Source organism: Emys orbicularis, chromosome 10 (genome assembly GCF_028017835.1).
Source record: "Emys orbicularis isolate rEmyOrb1 chromosome 10, rEmyOrb1.hap1, whole genome shotgun sequence".
Taxonomy (NCBI): Eukaryota; Metazoa; Chordata; order Testudines; family Emydidae; genus Emys; species Emys orbicularis.
Genome location: NC_088692.1, coordinates 15,517,066 through 15,539,025, shown reverse-complemented (window position 1 = coordinate 15,539,025; position 21,960 = coordinate 15,517,066). Strand labels below are relative to the sequence as shown.

The window sequence follows — 21,960 nt, the reverse complement described above, 5'->3', positions numbered from 1 at the left end:
GCACTGCTGCACTCACGTGGACCTCCTTGCAGGATCACAGCTTGAGAGACTGTCTTTGCTGGAAGCTCACTTGGATACTTGCTTACACCAACAAGGTGTTAATTTATATAAAATTGGTTCCACTAACATTTAACATTACAATCCACCCATGGCAATTTACAGATAGATCTTTCTTTTTCCTGGAATGGGTTAATTCTGCAATCTGTTGAGGATTCTGCTGAGTCTAGGGTTGCCGCCTGTCCACTTTTCACCTGGACAGTCCGGTTTTCAGCTTGTGTGTCTGGGTGCCATTTGACAATCCTTGATGTCCAGTTTTTTTTATCTAGAGGGGAAGAGGTGGAGCAGGGGCTGGGCCTTGGGAGAAAGAGGTGGAGAATGGGTTGGGGCCTCAAGGGAAGAGGTGGAGCGAGGCGTGGCCTTGGAGGGAAGAGGCAGAGCAGGGGGAGGAACTTCGGGGGTCCAGTTACCAGCCATTAGAAAGGTGGAAACCCTAGCTGAGTCTGTGTACTCAAATAAAAATTCATAGGGCCTGATGCGGTCATGCTTATTCGGTTGAGCAGACCCAGTGGTCCAGTTCCTGAAAGGTACTGAGCACATGCTACAACCATTGCCTTCAGTGAGAGTATTGCTTGGGTAAGAACTGAATAAAAACTTCATTGTCTGATCCATTGACTTTACTGGTTCTATTAGTTTGAGTTAGGTCTCAGGATCTGGTCTACAATGTGGCAATAGTTTCTTTGCGTTCTTTTTAAAGCATTATTTGGTCTATATTAGGGCTGTCAAACAATTAAAAAAAATTAATCGCGATTAATCACACGATTATTTGTGCTGTTAAACTATAATAGAATACCATTTATTTAAATATTTTTGGATGTTTTCTACATTTTCAAATATACTGATTTCAATTACAACACAAAATACGTGTACAGTGCTCACTTTATATTTATAACTGCATTCAAAAATAAAACAATGTAAAACTTTAGAGCCTACAAGTCTACTCAGTCCTACTTCAACCAATCACTCAGACAAACAAGTTTGGTTGCAATTTACAGGAGATAATGCTGCCTGCTTTTTGTTTACAATGTCACCTGAAAGTGAGAACAGGAGTTCGCATGGCACAGTTGTAGCCGGCGTCGCAAGATATTTACGTGCCAGAGGCGCTAAAGATTCATATGTCTCTTCATGCTTCAACCACCCTGATGATGAATTCTGCTTGATAACGATACAAAGCAGAGCAGACCGACGCATGTTCATTTTCATCATCTGAGTCAGATGCCACCAGCAGAAGGTTGATTTTCTTTTTTGATGGTTCGGGTTCTGTAGTTTCCATATCTGAGTATTGCTCTTTAAAGACTTCTGAAAGCATGCTCCACAACTCATCCCTCTCAGATTTTGGACGGCACTTCATATTCTTAAACCTTGGGTCGAGTGCTGTACCTATTTTTAGAAATCTCACATTGGTACTTTTTTGGTTTTGTCAAATCTGCTGTGAAAGTGTTCTTAAAATGAATATGTGCTGGGTCATCATCTGAGACTGCTATAACATGAAATATTTGGCAGAATGCGGGTAAAACTGAACAGGAGACATACAATTCTCCCCCAAGGAGTTCAATTACAAATTTAATTAACGCTTTATTTTTTTAATGAGGATCATCGGCATGGAATCATGTCCTCTGGAATGGTGGTTGAAGCATGAAGGGCATACAAATGTTTAGCATATTTGGCACGTAAATACCTCGCAACGCCGGCTACAAAAGTGCCATGCGGACACCTTTTCTCACTTTCAGGTGACATTGTACATAAGAAGCAGGCAGCAGTATCTCCCGTAAATGTAAAAAACTTCTTTGTCTTAGTGATTGGCTGAACAAAAAGTAGGACTGAGTGGACTTGTAGGCTCTAAAGTTTTACATTGTTTTGTTTTTGAGTGCCATTATGTAACAAAAAAAAATCTACATTTGTAAGTTACACTTTCACGATAAAGAGATTGCACTACAGTACTTGTATGAGGTGAATTGAAAAGTACCATTTCTTTTATCATTTTTACAGTGCAAATATTTGTAATCAAAATTAATAATATAAAGTGAGCACTATACACTTTGTATTCTGTGTTGTAATAGAAATCAATATAACTGAAAATGTAGAAAACATCCAAAATATTTAATAAATTTCAATTGATATTCTATTGTTTAACAGCGCCATTAATCGTGATTAATTTTTTTGAGTTAATCGCATGAATTAACTGCGATTAATCGACAGCCCTAGTCTATATACATGTCTATTTAAACAAATATTGCAATAGATACTCATTTGATTAACTAGTCTCTTACTATATTTACGCTCCTGCCATACTGTGTCTGGACTAGAATTTTCTAACTTTGCACAGAGTTCAAGTATAACATTTACTAAAAACAAATGGAAGGGGGAAGCAAAAACCTTATAATACAGTATAGACATGAAAGTTATGCAACAGAGAACAAAGACCAAGCCTCTGCGATTGTGTTGAATAAACACCTCCTGCAAGGTCACGAGTGCCCTTGGGTAAGTCAGTGGGAGTTGATGATAGTACCTTGTCATATTGAGGCGATAGGGATATAATATTTTATCTGGTCCAATAGAGATGTGTTATATTAATTTTTACAGGCATTTCAGAAACGGATACAAATACAGATCAGAAACTGCATTAGTCAAGAAGATAATAAATACTTAAAGAAATATGCCAATGGCTTCAGGACTATTATTTAACTTATTTTAAAATTACTGGGCACTTCTAGATTCTGCAGACTCAATTTTCAACCAACATCCAAAAATGTCTGTGCATAATTTTCGGGAGCACCTGTTTGTGTAACTATAGGGAGATATCTCTTTAAGAGACCCATTGGGAGGAGGTAGGAGTGAGTTGTGTCTGGGTCATTGTTGCTAGGCAGATTAAGCACTCCACATCCAGAAGCTTCTGGAATTGGGTGTGGTAGTTTGGGTATGCTCCAGTAGGTTCCCTGTTGTTAGGGTCAGACTCCATGAGGCAAGCAGTCAGGGCAGCTGCTTTGCAGAAGGCCATGTGTCCTGTGTGAGTTGGGAGAAGCTGAGCCCAGGAGCAGAAAGCAGGCTGTTGTCCCTAACTCTGAAGCATTTTGCAGCAGCCCCTCTAACAGGGAAGCCTGGGCAATGGTAATTACAGCAAGGGGAAATTGTGAAGGAAAAATAACTTCTATTTTAATTGTATGCTTTGAATGTTGTTTTGATTTTAGCCAAACTGTTCCAGTTAAATTATCTCAACTAGTCTGATTCACCAGCTTTTCTTTAAATGTAGTAATGGGGAAAGAGATGTTTATATTTTGCTATTCTCAGTTTTGTATTTTCTTGTAACAGGGTTTCTGTACACATAACTGAGTGGTTAATCAGTTAGCTGACTGGCTAGCAGTGATTTCAGCAGAGGAAGAGTCTGCGTGGATTCCAATGGAAGATTCCTACAAGCAAGTGGAGGGAAGATGTTGTTTTAGACTCAGCAGACTGTGTAGATTTGGTGATCAAAGACTCTGAGGTGAACAAAACCTAAGCTTTTAGGAACTCTCAGTTTCTTCTCACTGTATTTCTGTGGGGACTGAACTGTTCAGATTTTAATTTGTTTTCTTTATGTTTATGTATAACTGTGACGGTAATGTCTGTGGATTATAAAATAGCCATGTCATGCTGTAAAAAATAGATTATTATTTGTTTATAAGATTTTATAAAGTTATTTAATTAAATTCATTTTTTTAGTTTCTTTTGGGACTTGAATGTGAGGAGGTTGACCCTGTACAATTCTTGCTGAAAATCCTTAGAGACTGAACTCTGGGTCTCCAGCTACTTTCTATGGGAGTTGGGCTTTTTTTTCTTAAGGTACTGGAGACAGGAAATGAAGTGAACTCTAGCCCACCCAAAGGTTACATTTGCATGTGCAAAACTAGGCATTTGTGTGCTCACACAAATCAGACAGTTCAGCTCCAAAGCCAGTTTAGTGTGAGGGGGCATGCCTTTGAAGGATGGCTGAACATTAGGCCTTAAATACCAAGATTTTCTTTTGTTAGTTTTGACGCTACTCTTCCATAGCCAATTTTGGGGGGGGATCCATAAAACCACATTTTGTATTCTCATGCTGGCTCTGCATAGCAGTTAACTATGAAACCCTATCCCCAGAGCTGTAAAAACACCATCAAGCTACTCTGAAGCCAAAGAAATAAAAGTTGTTGTTAAACAAAGTCAGCCATGTTAACTTCAGCTCCATTTAAAATAGATGGGAAAACAATCAGTTTGTTACATTAGAAAAGACAAAAATGAGTGGAAAAAATATGTTGTTTGCAAACTTCTAAGGACGTGTTACAAACAATAGAGAGAAAAACCCCTACACTGGAGACTATTTTTATGGGGGGGAAATTCCCAACATCATTCAAGCTGATGCAAAATGAATGAAAACTCTAAAAGTTAAAACAGTGATCTGGGAATAAGGAGATCCAGGGGCCACTCCCAGTTATGCCACTGATTCTCTATGTTCTGCAATTATTAATCTTTCTGGGCCTGATTCTCAGTTACTCTATGTCTCCTACCTAGCTGGAACAGAGCTAACCCTTCTTCCAGCCCAGCTTCTCCAATTTATACCAGGGTCTAAAAAAGCCCTTGCATAGCCACTCCATCCTGCCTCATGTATAGGACTGGAGCAACTGAGAATCAGACTCTCTGTGTCTGTTGCCTCAGCTGTAAAGTAGGAATAATAATACTTATGTACATGTCAGTGGGGTCATGAGGCTTAATTAGCAAATGTTTGTAAAGCATTCTGAGATCCTCAGATGGAGGGTATTGGAGAAGTGGAAAATGTTTATTCAAGTAAAATAAAATATATTAAATCAATAATAAATAATGCTTTGCACTTCTATAGCAAGGTGTAATGCAAATATCTCAGATTGCTTCAGAGATATTAATTAATTTAGTCTCACAATACCCCCGTGGTGCAAGGAAGTATTATGCCCATTTTACAGATGGAGAAAGTGAGGCACAGAGCGCTTAAGTGACTTGCTTACAATCACATCATTCATCTCAAGGAGAGCTGGTAAAATAACCCGGCACTCATGACTCCGAGTTCTCTGCTCTAGCTGGTAGACAACACTCCTTCCAAACCAATAACATTATCAGAAGCATTTAAGAAAATCTGCCAGAAATAAAACACTACATATCCCTCAATTAATCCAATTATCTCTCTCTAAAAAAAGGTTTTTAACACCTCCCACACATAACAGCAAATTGGTGATGTTAACAGTGCATAATCAAGAAACAGGAGGCTGTGCTATTGGGTATTGTATATCCCATTCTGTGGATGAGATTTTTGTTTCATTTTAATAAATATAAATGTTTGGAAATGTTTAATTTTTAAGTGTGTTCTGGACTATTTGTCATAATACTACTCATTGTATTAGCCTAATATAGTTGCTACAAATGTCTCACTGCAGAAACATCTGTAGGTAGATTGTACAATTCCTGGTGATGGTAGGTAAGAGGGTAGATTTTTGCATCTTTGTCACTCTGATAGTTATTTTTCTGAAGGCAAAGAGCAACATGGGCAAGTAGTTAAAGCATGGGACTGGGAGTTAGATTTCCTTTATTGTACTCGTGGCTTTACTGACTCACGGTGTACTTTATTCTGACTCACAGTACCTTATTGTATCACAATTAGAAAATGGCACTGGGAAATTTTGCACTCTGACTAGTACCTCTGATGATATCCTAACATAACACCCAGGATATTGTTGTAACTTGGCATCTTATTGGTTTAAAGGCCCGATGTTCAGTTATGATAGGTGGATTGTGAAATAAATGTAACTGCTGTATCTAAGAAACACTAACTGCTTGTTGTCTCACTGCTGAAATGAGAACACCCTTATATTGTAAATTTATGAAATGGCTACAGATGTATCTATAATCCTATTGTATGTAGGCACCTAGATACTATGGTGATTGGCACATTAGACATGCCTACACCAATATGTAGTAGATGTGGTCTTTTATCACATCTGCAATGATAGTGCTATAGTCTGGATAATAATGATAGAAAATGTGGACCCAACGTAAGATAGAAGGAGACAGAAGGGGCCCAATCCAGATGTCCTTGTGACACAAGAAACCCCTCCGTGCTGCTAAAGGGGTACAAGATTATCCTGATTCTGGTATGTACATTCTGGTTACCAAAGAATGTCATGTGAGGTCATAAATGAAAGCCAGGGTCACTCTGGTCAGTAACATCATTGTCAAATGTATGTACAGATACTATGTAGGAAGTTACATATCTATACTGAAAATGTTTTAAAGTCTGTGTGAAGGCAGGGTTGACAAACAGGTTTTTAGTCAGACAAAAGATGTTTATTCAACTGTCTGGCAGCATGTAAATTAAGCATTGTAAGCCAACACAATGGATGGACATTCACATTCGAAATCAACGGGGAAGAGCACATAGATAAAACAAGCAATGGTGGGGTTATATTGTCTGTGAGTACATACAATTAACTTTGGAGATATAAGGAGAAGGCAAAAAGGATACCCCCTTATCCTGCACCTAGGAAGTAAACTGGCAGTGTGTTTATATTCATGACAATGGAATCACAATCAGCTTTGGCTGTAGATGCTGCAAAAGGCTTTGGGTGAGCTAAACTTCTTTAGACAGGAGGTTAACTTGTTAAGTTTAGTCTCTAGAAAGTGTGTTATGATTTTGTTTTCTATGTAATCTTTTGTTTACATTATCCTTACACACTATTTCTTGAATCTTTGGTAATAAACTTATCCTTGTTTTCACTGTAAATATATCTAAGTGCTGTGATATTAAGCAAAGTACTGATCCTGAGTTGAATCATACAAGCTGGTGTGTACACTGTTTCCTTGGGGACAGCAGACCTGCTATTTCTGTGAGTGTTCCGTGGATATGAGGCTGGACACTACAGGGGAACACTTAAAAGGCACTTGGGGAGTAAGAAAAAAATCAGGCCCAGATATTTTAGGGTGAAAGGAACTGCTTATCCACCTAGTTCCTCTGCTTCCTAAGGGTAAGAATGACTGACTAGTTTTCAACAGTTATGTCTGTGTTGTACGTAGCCTTGTAACTATTATGATTTTGTTTTCTGTGTACTGCACTGTGATTGGTCCCACTTACTGAGGGTGTTACCCACTGCAAACTTCCTCCTCAGGGATTACAGTGGTAAACTAATAATGCAAAAATCAGGTGTTCTGGTGCATCACACCTCAACCCTCTGGAACATGCCTTCTACATTACTGTCCTTTGGACATTCTCCTGTTCCTCCCTCAAGTCATGTCTCTGGGCAGAGTTCCTCTAGGCCATGTCTACTGGCTCCCTGGACGCCTTTGAGGAGCAGTGGGGCGCTCTCTGCTCAGTGTCCCCCTCTGGATCCCTGATTTTTATTTGTTGCCTCCCAAAATTATATGATGCCTGGGTCTGGTGGCTCCTCCTCTTCAGATGAAGTGTGGGGGGGACTCCTGCATATCCCCAGTGCTTCAGTAGGTGCACTCTGATGGGGTGTCTACTGCACACAAGGCCTGACTAGGTTAAAAAAAAAAGGCCAATTAACTCGGTGACAGGCTGCATCTGGAGGAGAGTCAGGGCTGATAAGGCCTAATGGCTGATGAAACCCAGCTGGGGGAGGAGCTGGGCAGCGGGAGGGATGGGACTCTACACCCACTCTTTAGAGAGAAGAGGTGTTGGTGAGAGACAAGGAGGAGTCCTAGGGGAACAAATCCTGGGATCCTGCCTGGGAATACAGACTTTGGCAAGAACATGAGAGAATGTGATGTAGCCACAGGGAGCGGAGGAGGCTCCAGTCGTAGTCTGGGGTAGGGTGGACAGGTATCTGGTTTTTTTACTATAAAGTCTGGTCAAAAAGGGGACCTGACAGTGTCCAGTTAGATCTATTGACTGGACACCCAAAGTCAGTTACTGTAGGTGGGGGAGGGGGGGAGGCACTTGGTCATCACCTACACCATTCCCTACTCAGATTGGGCTGTCTCTTACCTGCATTGGGTGGTTGCATCTCCCAGCCCCGGCTCTGCAAGTGAGTTCCTCCTGACTGTGGGGGGAGGGAAGCAGCAAACAATGAGGGGCAGAGGGTAAAAAGAAGCAAGTGGGGGTGGGGCCCTGGGGTGGGAGGGATGTCTTTGGGGTGTGACATTCTGGACCTTCAAGCAGCACCCTGGAACCCCCATATTCACCACTGTCATATAATTATATGTTTTGTATAAAATATGCCTTGTGAGTAGGATGACCAGATAGCAAGTGTGAAAAATCATGACTGGGGATTGGGGGTAATAGGTACCTATATAAGAAAAAGCCCCAAGTATCAGGACTGTCCCTATAAAATCGGGACATCTGATCACCTACCTACTTGTGAGGTATCATTTTAAAAGTCTTGATCTGTTGAACATACGTGCTATCATTGATTATGAACAGGGCCGGCTCTGGCTTTTTTGCCGCCCCAGGCAAAAAAGCCTCCGGCCGCTCCCCCACCCCAGCGCGGCAGAGGAGGGCGTGGGGGGGGGGGGGGCGGCCGGAGCCCCGGGGGGAGGGCAGTGAGCCCCGGCCGGGGCTCCGCTCTCCCCGGCGGCCAGAGCGCCGGGGGGAGGGCGGCGAGCCCCGGCCGGGGCTCCGCTCTCCCCGGCGGCCGGAGCCAGAGCACCGCGCTGCCCCCCTCCAGGTGCCGCCCCAAGCACAAGCTTGGTGGGCTGGTGCCTGGAGCCGGCCCTGATTATGAAGTTTTACTATGTATGTGTTATTGAAATCAGGGCCGGCTCCAGGCACCAGCCTGGCAAGCAGGTGCTTGGGGCGGCCGCTCTGGAGAGGGGCGGCACGTCCAGCTATTTGGCGGCAATTTGGTGGACGGTCCCTCACTCCCGCTCGGAGCGAAGGACCTTACGCCGAATTGCCGCCGCAGATCGTGATCGCGGCTTTTTTTTGGCTGCTTGGGGCGGCCAAAACCCTGGAGCCGGCCCTGATTGAAATTGTGTGTGTTCCCAAACTCACAACATACCAGCCTTTCAGGTACAACAATGGAGTAGCCAGAGGCGCTGATGGTCCATTAAAGGGAAGCCACACTCCCAACAACTATCCTAGGAACTGTATACAATGGAGACTTCACAGAGAGAGTATATATACAATGCAGGCTGCTTGATCCACGTCATAGCAAAAGATCTTTCCAGCAAGCTGGAAGAAACTATAAAAGAAGGGGAGTCACATCATGACTTGGCCTCACTCCCCCCCACAACTCAACACCTGGAAATAGGTCTGGGGGACAAAGATTTTGAACTGGGGAGGTGGTCCTGGAATGGAGGAGAGTTCCAGCCTGTGTATTGAAGATCTGTGACTTGTTTGTACTATCTATCGGGTGAGACACTGCTTGACCCAAATCCTGTTTAATTTATAAAGCTAAGACTATGAATCTGTTTTATTTCTTAGGTAATCAACTTTGATCTCTACGTTCACTACTTATAATCACTTAAAAATCTATCTTTCTTAGTTAATAAATCTGTTTGATATTTTACCTAAAACAGTCTGTTTAAATCGCAGGCCTGGGGAAGCCGGTCCGGTGTTCTGGCTCTGCATACGCCGTACCGTACTGTCTTACTTTCACCTCTGGGGGTGCCTAGCTACCAGATGGGATGTGTTGGTGGCACAAGCTAGGGAGCTGAGGCCCGAGCAGACAGTGGGTCCCGGCATCCCATGCTACACTGAGGGGTCAGGGAGCTGGGGTTCCCCGGAGGGTACTGCTCACCCTCTCCCTCCAGGGGCGCTGCTCTCACTGCCCCTTCCTCCTTCCAGGGGGCGCTACTATCCCGCCTCCTCCCCCCAATCTTCTTTGCGCACCCGCATCCTCTTAGTCCCACCTCCTGGATCTGCGGTGCTGTAGTCTTGAGTTAGCACCGCCCCTTTGTAACGCACTAGCCAAATCCGAATCGCACACTGATTGGCGGAGCTGCTTGTCAATCCCGCGTTCGCCCCTCCTCACTTCCCTGCTCGGTGCGGGTTGGACTGCCAAACACGGATTAACACCGTCCCATACCCTACTCCCGCCTCCGGAGCGTGAGGCTCAGGCGGATTGGTGCATAGGAATGTCAATCGTCGATTAGCTCCACCCCTCCCGGTCAGGTAGCCCGGAAGATGGCGGCGGCTGCGGGGGCCGGTTGGGTTCTGTGAGGGGAAGGGAGATTGCGGGGTCCGATGCCGGAGACCGCCGGGCCGTGGCGGAGGGGGGAAGTGGCCGCTGGGGGCGCTCGCCAGAGACCCTGAGAGCCAAGTCCCCGTGTCCGGCGTTGAACGAGGGGCCTGGAGCGGGCGAGATGCGGTGGCGGCTCTGGGGGCGCTGCGGGGGGAGCGGGCAGCGGCGGGGGTCGCTCCTGCCCCTCGGACCCGGGCTCGGACTCAGGCTTTTGTTCCTCTTGCTGCTGCTGCTGGGAGGTGGCGAGGCGGCTCCACTTCCGCAAACAGGTGCAGGTGAGAAAGGGGTCGGAAGCGCCTCGCGTAAGGGGGTCCGGGGCCAGGGGAGCAGGGCGCGGTGGGATGAGGGGCGAGACCGGCGGGGGAGGGGCGGGGAGACCTACTGTGCGGGGGGGTTGGTGTGCGAGGAGAGACCTGCTGCGCGCGGGGGCTGGGGTGGGGGGAGAGACCTGCTCTGTGTGTGTGTGTGGGGGGGGGAGGTGTTACGAGGGGGGAGAGACTTGGTCTGCAAGGGGGTTATAGGGGTTACGGGGAGGCGGAGAGACCTGCTGTGCACGGGGGCTGGGGGGACTGTGGGGGAGGAGAGACCTGTTGTGTGATGGGGTTACCAGAGCGGGGAGGAGAGAGACTTGCTGTGTGAGGGGGCTGTGGTGTGTAGTGGTTCGAGGGGCTGGCTGGGAGGGATGAGGCAGATCTGGAGGGGAGTAAGCTGGGAGGAGCAGTGGATGGGGGTGAGATACACACCATGGTCCTTGCTGAGGGTATTCATTGTGATTTGGGGTTGGACAGTAAGGCTGCAGTCTTGGGGGCTAGGTGATCCATGGTGGAGGTGGGAAAGCAGGATCAAGTGTATCCAGTAAATTCTCCCAATATAATTTTGGTAACATTTGTGCTATTTGGAGTCAGGGAGGAGCTGCTCTCCTTCCTTGTTCCACCTACAGGGTGTCACATTTAGCTAGGTATGTTGTTATGGTATGTGTTAAGGGTTTTATCTTCTCTGAAGCATCAGGTACTGGCTATTGACTGAGTCAGAATCCTAGATTAGATGGTCCAGTGTTCTGATCCAGTTGGGCAAATCCTGTGCTTGTATTATTATTGAACGTTGTCTTACTTTATTTATCTAAGTCTCTGGAGCTGTTGAATTTTGTGGCTTATTCCATCTATTTCCACAGTTTTAAGTTCTTTGTATGGCTTCTACCCCTGTGGCCCACAGCTATGAGACCTTTGCATGATTCTCTCTTTTTCTAATTTTGGGAATGAATCACTGAGACTAACATGCAGAGGGTGGAGGCGCCCTTATACAGATTTTGCCTACCCTGTTTCTGGCCAGATTAGTGTAATTTTTTACTTGCTGCTTGTAGTTTACCTTTGCCTGTCACTTTTGTTTGCTGGCTCTCAGCCTCCATTGGGTTTTCCTTCTATTTTCCTGTACACCAATTAAAAATATGGATTTGGAAAAAAACTTCTCTGTGTTGGTAGTATAATTTGGGTTTTAACATCTTGCTAGTGGTGATGGGAATGATGTAGTTTGTTTATTTATTTATATTATATTATATTATATTAGGGGCTAGAAGCCCTAACTGAGCCCGGGACCCCATTTTGCTAGGCACCGTACAGAAGTATAGTAAAAATGGTCCCTGCCCCAAAGAGCTTTCAGTTGAAATAGACAATATGGTCAAAGGGTGGGAGAAAGGAGTACAGCATGCAAGCAGAGATTGGGATCTGATGGACAGAGATTAAATGATTTGTCCAAGGTGCCACAAGAAGTCTGTAGCAAAGCTGGGGATTGAACTCAGTTCTCCTCTATTTTAGGCCAGAGCCATAACCACAAAGCCACCCTTTCTCCTGAATTTTCATCTGAGTAAGCAATTCTAAATTGTTTATAAACCACTTTTTTAGTTCTCCTCTTCAAATATTCATCTTTACATAGAAATTGGTAAATCAAATGTATATGCTTGTTAAGAATGGAATGGCAGTTTTCACACCTGTGAATTTTTTGAAGATTATCCAAATAGGATACATTCGTCAACAGGCTGTATGACTTCTACATGGCAAATTCAGTTTTGTGATTTTTTCCCTTCCTTTCTTAACTGGAATGCAGGGTTTGTTTTTCTAGAGTGATCTCAAAAGCAGAGGACTTTTCCTGATTACATTGGACTCATTCTCAAAGTATCTCTGCTTTGTTTTTTTGTTTAAGTTCCTCTTTACTATCAGTATTATGCAGTATATCTTACAAAGCTAGAGACTGAAAACATTAGTTTTTAGTGTTAATAACAAGCTTCATCCTCAGTCTGGAAGATTGGGACCAAAACTGAATAGATGCTATATGGGATATAGTAATAAAGATGTATTAATAATAACCTAAATATGATGTGCCATGTGCAGTGCAGTTAAAGAGATACTAATGTATAGAGCCCTTTGCTTGAGAAAAGAAGTTATTACTGAATGGAGTATTGTAACTCTGCATGAATTCAGTGTTAGACCAAAAGGTGTTGAATACTTACTAGACCAGTTGAACTCAACCTTTTTCATACTGGGAATGCCAGGTGTCAGTAGGTCACAACCACCACTTCCCATTTTGTGACCCCCAAGTTGAGTTTTCATGTTCTGTCTCTAGAGATAAGCATTCAAAGCAAGCCAGTGCTGATCAGTATAGTATTCTGCAAGAGTAGAGGAATGTTAAACATGGAAAATTCTTGGCTCTTCTCTGAGCTTAACCAAATGATTGATTTTTTTTTGCCATGAGAAAGTCAGTGAACTTTGGTGTGGAAAGGGGAGCTGCTGATGTTGCATGGCCATTTCTTTGCATAAAATAGTGGAGGTGTGCATTGGGCTTAACTCTTAATAAAGGTCAAAACTGTTAGTCTCATAGTACCTTTGTCAGTTCCACTGGCATCCTCTTTACTTCCAAAGCTTCTCAGTGTATTCACTGAACAAAGTGTTCAAATGGTTTGGTGAGTAAGAGACTGGCTTCTAGTCCCAAGGCTTCTATGAGAGTTCCTGTCATAGCTCAGGCACCGTCAGTACAGCAATACCAATCCAGCAGCAAGAACCAATTGTTAGAAAGCTTCTCTTTTTTTTCTCCTGTAGCATAACCTGTCAGTGGACCAAAAAAACTGGCAGTCCTCATGTATGAGCCCTTTTCACTTGCACCGAACAAATGCTAAAAGTTGGGTAGAAGACCCATCTGTAATTTGATCCTGTTGTATTGAGAAGCTCTGTTCCCAAACATCTGCAGCCATGTCACAAATTCATCAGGTGACTGCATCATGAAGGGAAAGTGTTTTGATTACTGACAGCAGTAGATTCCAAGACAACATTTAATGACATTTGAAACACAGTCTGCAGTGTTTCCCATGTTATGAAGATAGCAGCTTTCATTATTTGCAATGACAAAGTATGATGCTCAGGGGGCAGTCATGCTTACAAAATTGCTGCTGTTAAGTCATATAGGTTTGTAAATCTGTAGCTTTTGCTTGAATAATTCAGTTGGTTTCTTTCATAAAGATGGATGATTGGTCTCCAAAGAGCTCAGTTGTCCCATTTTTTAACGTCTGTATGCATGCCTCAGAATCCTTTGCCGGCTATTGTGACTGCTCCTTTGAAGAATTTTGGTAGCTAACAAGCATTTTGGGGTGTGTGTGTGCATGCGTGCGCTGAGCCCATGAGAGGTAAGTGAGGAAGGGGTGGGAAAAACTGCTCTGTTGCCAGACTCTCTTGAACAGTGTAGGGAACAGGCACTGTAATCAAGTTAACTTCCCTTTGAAGCTAAAGCTGAAGAGAAGTTGCAGCTACAGGCAGATCCAAGCAAGACAGATAGACAAAAAGATTACATTGGACACATGACTAGAAAAAGTTGAATTCCATATTAAAAAAATGCTCCATTTTGTGGCATCATGGAAACATGCTAGATTCCATGACCACAGAACTGCAGAGTCGCCATGGCCTTGATTGAGATGAATGAGGCAGTTCATACCTCTTGGAGTTATTGTTTTTCAGGCTGTTTGGAGACTCAGACAGCCATTCCTGCATCAATTTACATTTGGCTCAGATTTTTGAGGTTATCTTCCCAACCATAAGGGTTAAAAATACACTTTTTTAAAAACAAACCAACGAACAAAAAATGGGGAGGAAAGGGAGAAAAAAGAAGGATGGTTGTGATCCCCTACTGATTGCAGCCCAGAGATTGAGAGCCACTGTGGTACACACAAGAAAAAGTTACATGGGAAGGGAAAGAGTGGCTGAAGAAAGCACCAGCTAAAAGTAGATTGACCAAGATCAACTTAGTTGATGCTGTGAATGTAAAAACTAAGGTAAAAATCTGGATGGTAATATGTATAATGATTGAGAGCTGGAGTGAAGGCTTAATCTTGGGTCAGGGAAAAGTAGATCTCTGATGCTTACGGATTTATCCCTTCAGCGTAGAGAAGTCCATAGAACGAAGCATAATTGTTAGCTATTCTTGGAGCATCAGTGGTTTTAAACCTGAACGCCTTAGGATGAGAGGCCTGTCTTGTAAAGTTTTTATATTTTGTGTGGCACAGAGCTAAAGGGGTTGGGGGAGAATACACTTCTGTAAAGATGTGTGTTTGCAAACAAATCTACTGCACCACCATCTGTCACTTCTGCGTTAGCACCTGCTTGACTTAAGTCCAAAGTCAGACCCCTTTCCAATGTTGCCAGCTTCTACCCTCATATCTGACCTTATACTCTTAAAACTTGACTCAATCCCCTCCCCCCAAAATGAAAATAATTGAAATTAACAGGATTATGTACCTCCCATCAAACAAAATGTCTGTCGTGATTATAATGCCAGAGTCCCTGTCAAGGAATGAAAAGAAGGAACAGCAATTCCAAAAATAAATTCTTCTCTGCTGTAAAACTTGAATAGGTGGTAGAATTTTTTTTGAGAGTGGGTGTGTCTGACTTTATATGTATGAAGAGTTATTTTGAAAATGCTAAATAAAAGAAATGTTTTGCATTTAATTCCATATGCTGTGAAGTTGACTGTCATGTTGCTTTTGCAGGAATAGGTTCCATTGTATGGATCTGGCTCCCATGAAACTTCTTTGGTGCTCACGAGTCTGTCTCAGTTGCCAGTTTTGCAGTTCCAGTGGAATGTAGCTGTTAAGGGTGGTCATGGTCAATAACTGGGAGATGATCTGGTATCTAGCTTAGGCCAGTTTTGGAGAGGGTTTTGAATATTAGGGTGGACACATGGAAATAGATTGCATATTCAATGGAGAGTCAATGTTAAGAGCAGAGCATTGGGTGTGGTGTGTTCATAACCACCTACATGGGACTGTTGCATTTTGTACTAGTTGGAGCTCTTTCAGGGTGTGGCTTCATTTCTAGTTAGAACTTGCAGTAATCTAGTTTGGTGATCACTGTGGCCAGATGTATGCCTCATAGGGTGAGGTATAATCTTCTAGACATCTGCAAGTGGAAGTGAGACTCTCTGTCAGTCATGGGCAGTTAGGAAGTTGAGAAGGATCATGGGGACAACTTTACAATCAGTTGGCTAGTGCCCTTGATAATAAGATATGTTATGGAGGAGGCAAGTCCTTAAAAGCATTTCCTTCTTAGAACTAGTGTCAGCTATGTCTTGCCTTGGTTCATCTTAAACTAGCTGCTTTTGAAGTAGGTGCTATTCAAAGGTCTTGGAAGAGCTGGGAGCCGATGGTGTTGAAATCTGCCCTTAAGAGATGTGAACTGTGTACTGGTAGAATTTCAACTTGTGTTGTCTACCCAGCTTTCTTCTAGTTGAGGAATTCTAGTTGAATCTCTTTTCTACCTCTGATGGTTGTCACTTACTGTTATATCTCATTTAAATGGTGAAGCACTTGGAGTTAATTTCTGTGAGTCCCATGCCAAATCTACCCCACTATACAAGTAACAAAATAGGATATTTAGTAATATTCAGCTAGGTGCTATAGAATTTGTATATTCTTGGAACTAAGCTGTTTAGGTGGTTAAACAGGCTTTTTGTAGACTTTGCAGGGAAAACGAAAGAATTAGAGCCTCCACTATCAAATTAGATAAGATTATACATCCTGTCATATTATGTGCTAGCACATGCTTCTGTTCTTGAATGTCTTAGGGTTCACTCAACTAGGGAGGTGGTAATTTCAAGGGCATGTGTCTGCAAAATGTACTTAATCTGTGAACTGTGTGTGAAGTTTAATTCACAGCTTTATGGATCACTATTCTCACAACAACGTAGCAACAACAGATGCTGGTTTCGAGAGGCCAGTGTTTCAATCCTTGCTCAACTGCAGCAGGATCCACATGGCCAATTAGTGAATGACAGGCGAGGGTGCTGTAGATATACACTCTGGTTTGCTGTGCAGTAAATTGTGATATAGTCAAGCCCTTTAACATCTGAGTTTCCTTTGAACTGTGGCAGATTTAAAAAGCCTGTGTGAGAGGTTCAGGTGTAACCTAATAAAAACCCCTGTATGCTGTTATATCTTTCTGCTGTTTTATGGGCACATTGAAATGAGTGAACATGTTTAGTCTCCACTTGAAATAGTTTCAGTGGTCTGAAATACATTATTTTTTCAAAATACTAACATTGTTACCACATCAGCAGAAGTCAGATAAATTGATAGTGTGTTTTCTTACTGAGTACCAGTTGCTAATAGATGTTTGCAGTACAATACAAGACAAATAAGAGCTACCTGAAGCTGTATGAAGAGCGTGTTTTAATTTTCTTTACTTCCTTTTAAAAGAGATTGAACTTCAGGTTACATTCCTTCACCAGTTCCCATTAACCTGTGCTTGTTGCTTGATTGCAGTGTCTCAGAAGATGATGAATGGTGCTTTCTGAGTAGCAGACCTAGTGTAAAACATATAAATGCTGTAATTTTAAGGACTGTTTGATTTTATTATGCAATGATATATTTTATTGTACCACTGCAGAAAAGGCAAAAAGCTGTTAAAGGCATTAACCTGAAAAAAATATTTTTGACTCAGAGTTGCTCCAGGAGAGAAAATGCAGGATGACAGGAATGGGGCGAGCAATGGAATGCGCTCCAGAGTCTGTCATTCTGAATCTAGGAAAGGCCACTGGTGGTACTGTTTTATTTTAACCTACAAATCGGGCCTTATCAAGAATATGTATTGTGACATAGTTTTAAACAGGCTAACTGGTTTAAGGTCCTAGCCTGTCATCTATATGCATTCAAAACTCATGGACTTGAGTAAGAAAATACTAGGAATGGCACCATCATGTTTACATGTCTATGCATGCTATGGCCCTGTAGATGTTTAGGTAGCTCTTAAAATGTATTTTGGCGATTTTGTAGAGCAAATAAAGGTCTGATATGGTCCTTCTCCTGAACTGCTAACAATCTAAGAATCAAAGACTTGTGAAGAAGTCAGGTAGAATTTCCAGAATATTTCTCCATTTGAAAACAATTGCTAACATGGAAGAAAAGTCGAAGCCACTGTAGTTTCTCACCAGTATGTCTCCTGTTTGGATTTACACTTTACCCCAGAGCCATTGACATTTGCAAAACCATATAATCAATTTTACATATACACATGAGATTGCACACTTCAAACGTGCTCTCCGTAATACCTTGATAAGACAAGCCCTCAAATAATACATTGTCCAGAAAGAGAGAGGCCTGATATTTATAAGTATGAAGCAATGAACTGGAAAACCAGAGAATGGCCATAGAACTACCAGGGACACCTAACTAGCATAAATATTTCAGAATAATAGAGACTACTCTGGGTCTGACTCAATGTCCAAAAAAAAAAAAAAAAGCTGTTGTCCACTATCACATTAGTATTGTGACATTAACTCTCAGTAGTAATATTGCTCACCCCCTTCATGATCCCCCCCCCCCCAATTCACCTTGCTTATGGATTCTATTTGTGTTCTCCGTTGGGCCCCACAAGCTCCCGTTGTCCTAGTTTAATGCTAAATGTGTAGATGCATATGTGAAATAAGTGTTCCCTTCAGGTTTTTACCTTGCTCAGTGCATGTTCAGTTGATACTCTTATATTATATGACAACTTCAGGATTAGTGCTGTAGTAGCTCCATAGTTTTGCATGGAGTGCCAGGGAACTCTGGACAGTTTTGACAGCATCAGCTAGAGCGCTACCATAATAGTGCTGTGCTGGAAGTAGATACAGCTACAAGCATAGAACCACCAGGTAAGTAGCTACTCCCAAAAGAGGGATATTAAGTCATGCAATGGAACTGCAACATAGCAAATACTAGGAAACTGCTGAAAACTTTAAATCAGATACTGCTATGAAGCCCATCCCATTTCCTAACAATTTTTTAATTCTGTATCGGGGTAGGCAACCTATGGCACGTGTGTCAAAGGTGACACGTGAGCTGATTTTCAGTGGCACTCACACTGCCCGGGTCCTGGCCACTGGTCCGGGGGGCTCTACATTTTAATTTAATTTTAAATGAAGCTTCTTAAACGTTTTAAAAACCTTATTAACTTTACAAACAACAATAGTTTAGTTATATATTATAGACTTATAGAAAGAAACCTTCTAAAAACGGTAAAATGTATTATGGCACGCGAAACCTTAAATTAAAGTGAATAAATGAAGACTCGGCACACCACTTCTGAAAGGTTGCTGACCCCTGTTCTATATAGACACTGATAAAATCATCACCGTGTTATCTGAGTGCCTTCCAGTAGTCCATTGAGTGACATGACTGACATCTGTCATGTGTGCCTTGTTCTTTCTCTTACCCTCGCCGCAATTGGAGAATTATTTGTTCAGTGTAGTGTTTTCTTTTGGTAGGGTTTTGTTGTTGTTCTTGGTCTGTTATAATTACTGTTTGTTAGAGTAAGCAGTGTTGAGCGTGCTTAAAGACACTTGCCTTGCTGTTGAAAGCCAATACTTGATATGCTGTAAAGAGAATACACTTTTGTGTGCGTAGGTGCTAAAATTGACAGATTATCTCATGCATGGAGTAGTTCATTTACTGACTACAAGACAAATATAAGGAGAGCTGGGGACATAAGCCCATATAAATCACTTTTGAAAGGCACTGTGCACCAAAGTAACTTTCCATGCATTGAGAGTACTAAAACACAGATTGAGGCTTAAAAGAAAATAGTTTAAGTGAAGCATATGTATTTCACCTTTATGCATATTTTACACTCCAAATTATTTAATGTTGGGAATTACAGAGCTCTTCCTTCCCCCTCTCTCTGGAATTTCTGTGCTCAGCTCTCTATTCTGAGGTTGTCATCTACCACTTTTTTTCCTTCACTAGCTTCCCCAATTGATTGCTGTGGCTTCACATTCTTCCTGTGGCTTGGAAAGTATAAGTATAAGTAGTCTCTCTTTTAAGGCTGTTGTTTTGGTGCTCCTTCCTAAACCAAGCAACAGAAGCAATATGTTCAAATTCTCTATATTTATCCCAATGCATTTTCAAGGGATTATGTAAAGAGGAGACAGATATTGCCAAAGGGCTTTTGAAAAAATCTGATTTGTATATAAACATTTTTTCAAGCTTTTAGACTCAAATGCTGTTAAGATTTTCTTCTGAAAGCTACTTTGCACATTTTAAAGCCGGCATTCATAGTCTTAATGAGCCACTTTTTAATGTAAGTTGCATGGACAATGAACTTAGTATGTTAATTCAGTAGTAAACAAAGCTCATAAAAATGACTTCCTTCACTCCCTGTATCCAATTCTAAAATGTGGTAAGCACAACAATAAAAGAGTAGACAGAAAGTTTGGATTCACAGACATGAAGAATTAAGTCATGAGGATTTGGAAACAAGTAGCTCAGAAAACTTTATAAGTGGGTATACAGGTTTTAGTAGTTCTAGCCACCTATAACTTTTACTAATCCTGTTTCCATTGTTAAAGGGGTATCCTGAGTATACTTCTTTTGCTATTAACTGCAAACTGATTGTTCAATAGACATCTATGTTTTCATTATGCACTTTCATCAGACGAATATATTTTGGGATAATCCAAGGAAAATCTATTCTAAATGTGTAAATTTTCAAATATCCCAATATCTGATGCAGTCTAGGTTTGTGTCTCTTCTCCCCTCTCCCACATTCAGTGACAGGACAGACCGTATGGTGATAGCCAGTTTGTAGTGTTGCAAGTAGTTTCCCTATATGGTGAAAGGAGATGGTAACATTTCACATGGAAACACATTTTGGACTGTACAACCAGCCTACCTATTGAAGAAAAACCTTTCAAAGATTTGCTTGACATAGCTGAGTGTTGCTTCCTTCACAAGGAGCATTTTAGTTGCAGTCAATCTCCAGTAAAAATCAACCTAGATTATACAGTATTGCCAAATCAAATTTTTCTGAATAGACAGTCTACTTAACACATGTCTTTCCTAATGGTCCTACATTTTATGATTTGGTTTAAATTAGAAGGTCAAAGTAAATTTCTTCAGCTCTCCAACTAAGGTTATCTCAAATTGATTGCAGCACCTGAGAAACCACAGTAATCTTACTACTTATATCTCAGATTCAACAGAATATGAAGTAAACAATTTTCCGTGCTCTACCTAAGGTTACTGATGACAGAGTACTGGCTAACTGATTTTACAAATGAGCTGTTGAGTAACAGCCTCACCTTTTCTCTAATTATATTAACAGTACTTGTCTAACACAGATTAAAGTCTGCTTCTTAACAGTCCAGTTTGATTGCTTGAGAAATAATTTTTCAAAATTAGCAAGAGCAAAAATTCCAAACTTCATGAAAAGAATGTCTGATCTCCAAGAGTGAATGACTTTAATTTGTGTGTGTAGTGAATAACTGAAAAATAAAGTTGGAGTAGTACAGTTTTAAATCAGCTAAATTTCTTAATTTCTTTCCACATTTAACAACTCTTTTGGAGGACTACTTTTCTTACTTATGTTTCAAATAGGCTGTTTTCCTTGATTAAAGTACTGAGATACTGTTTTTGTACCTCATTCAATATAGCTAGAATAATGTTTTCAAAATTTAACATGTTAGTTTGAACTAGGATTCATATTCTTTAAAATGTAATGAGTTATTGTTATGTGGCCTGTTTAAAAACTTCCCTCAGTTAATTTTCCTATTGACAGAGATTTTTTCCCTTTAAAGACTTAGAATTTCTCAGCCTCATGTTAAGATACAGATGAGGATTTTAGGGTTGTCTTTTGTCTAAGGCAGTTTTGCATTAGAGAACTCCTTTTTCATGGAATTTAATATCACATGACTCTGGTGAACACCCCACCTGTATTATACAAAAAAATTTCCTGCTAAATTATAAACACTGTTTTTTTAAAAATGCCACTACAAGTAGGGTATCTTACTGGAATTTTATAGAACTGCTTTAGGCAAAAAACAAAGTATTAAGGACCTGAGCAGGTATGTAACTTTACTCAAACAAATAGTCCCATTGAGGGCAGGGGATTTCTCATGTGCTTAAAATTAAGCATGTGTATGAGTGTTTGTACAGCAAGGACTAAAATTTTATTTTCATTAAGAATGTATTATTGGCTGGCATCAAACCTGTCACTTCAAAACAATATTGCATTTGTGTTAACAGTGCAAAGTTTTATTTAGATTTTTAGTACATTAAAAAAGTTCACAATAACTTTGTTATACAGACAGGCCAAAATTGTACCAAAGGGTGGAATTTTAAAAGCACCTATGTGATTTAGGTACAAGTCCCATTGAGTTTAGACTGCAAACCCTGACAGAATATAGCCTGGTCAAAGCGTTTCTTTCTTGACTT

General features: G+C 41.6%; 1 protein-coding gene across 1 annotated transcript in view; it reads left to right on the top strand.

The window, feature by feature from the left end:
- The first annotated feature begins 10,359 nt into the window (after positions 1-10,359).
- LMTK2 (lemur tyrosine kinase 2) overlaps positions 10,360-21,960 on the top strand; it is an 80,218-nt gene continuing 68,617 nt past the window's right edge. The window contains exon 1 of the mRNA XM_065412420.1: positions 10,360-10,513. Within this exon, the coding sequence (XP_065268492.1) occupies positions 10,360-10,513 (154 nt within the window). The remainder of the gene's footprint in view (positions 10,514-21,960) is intronic.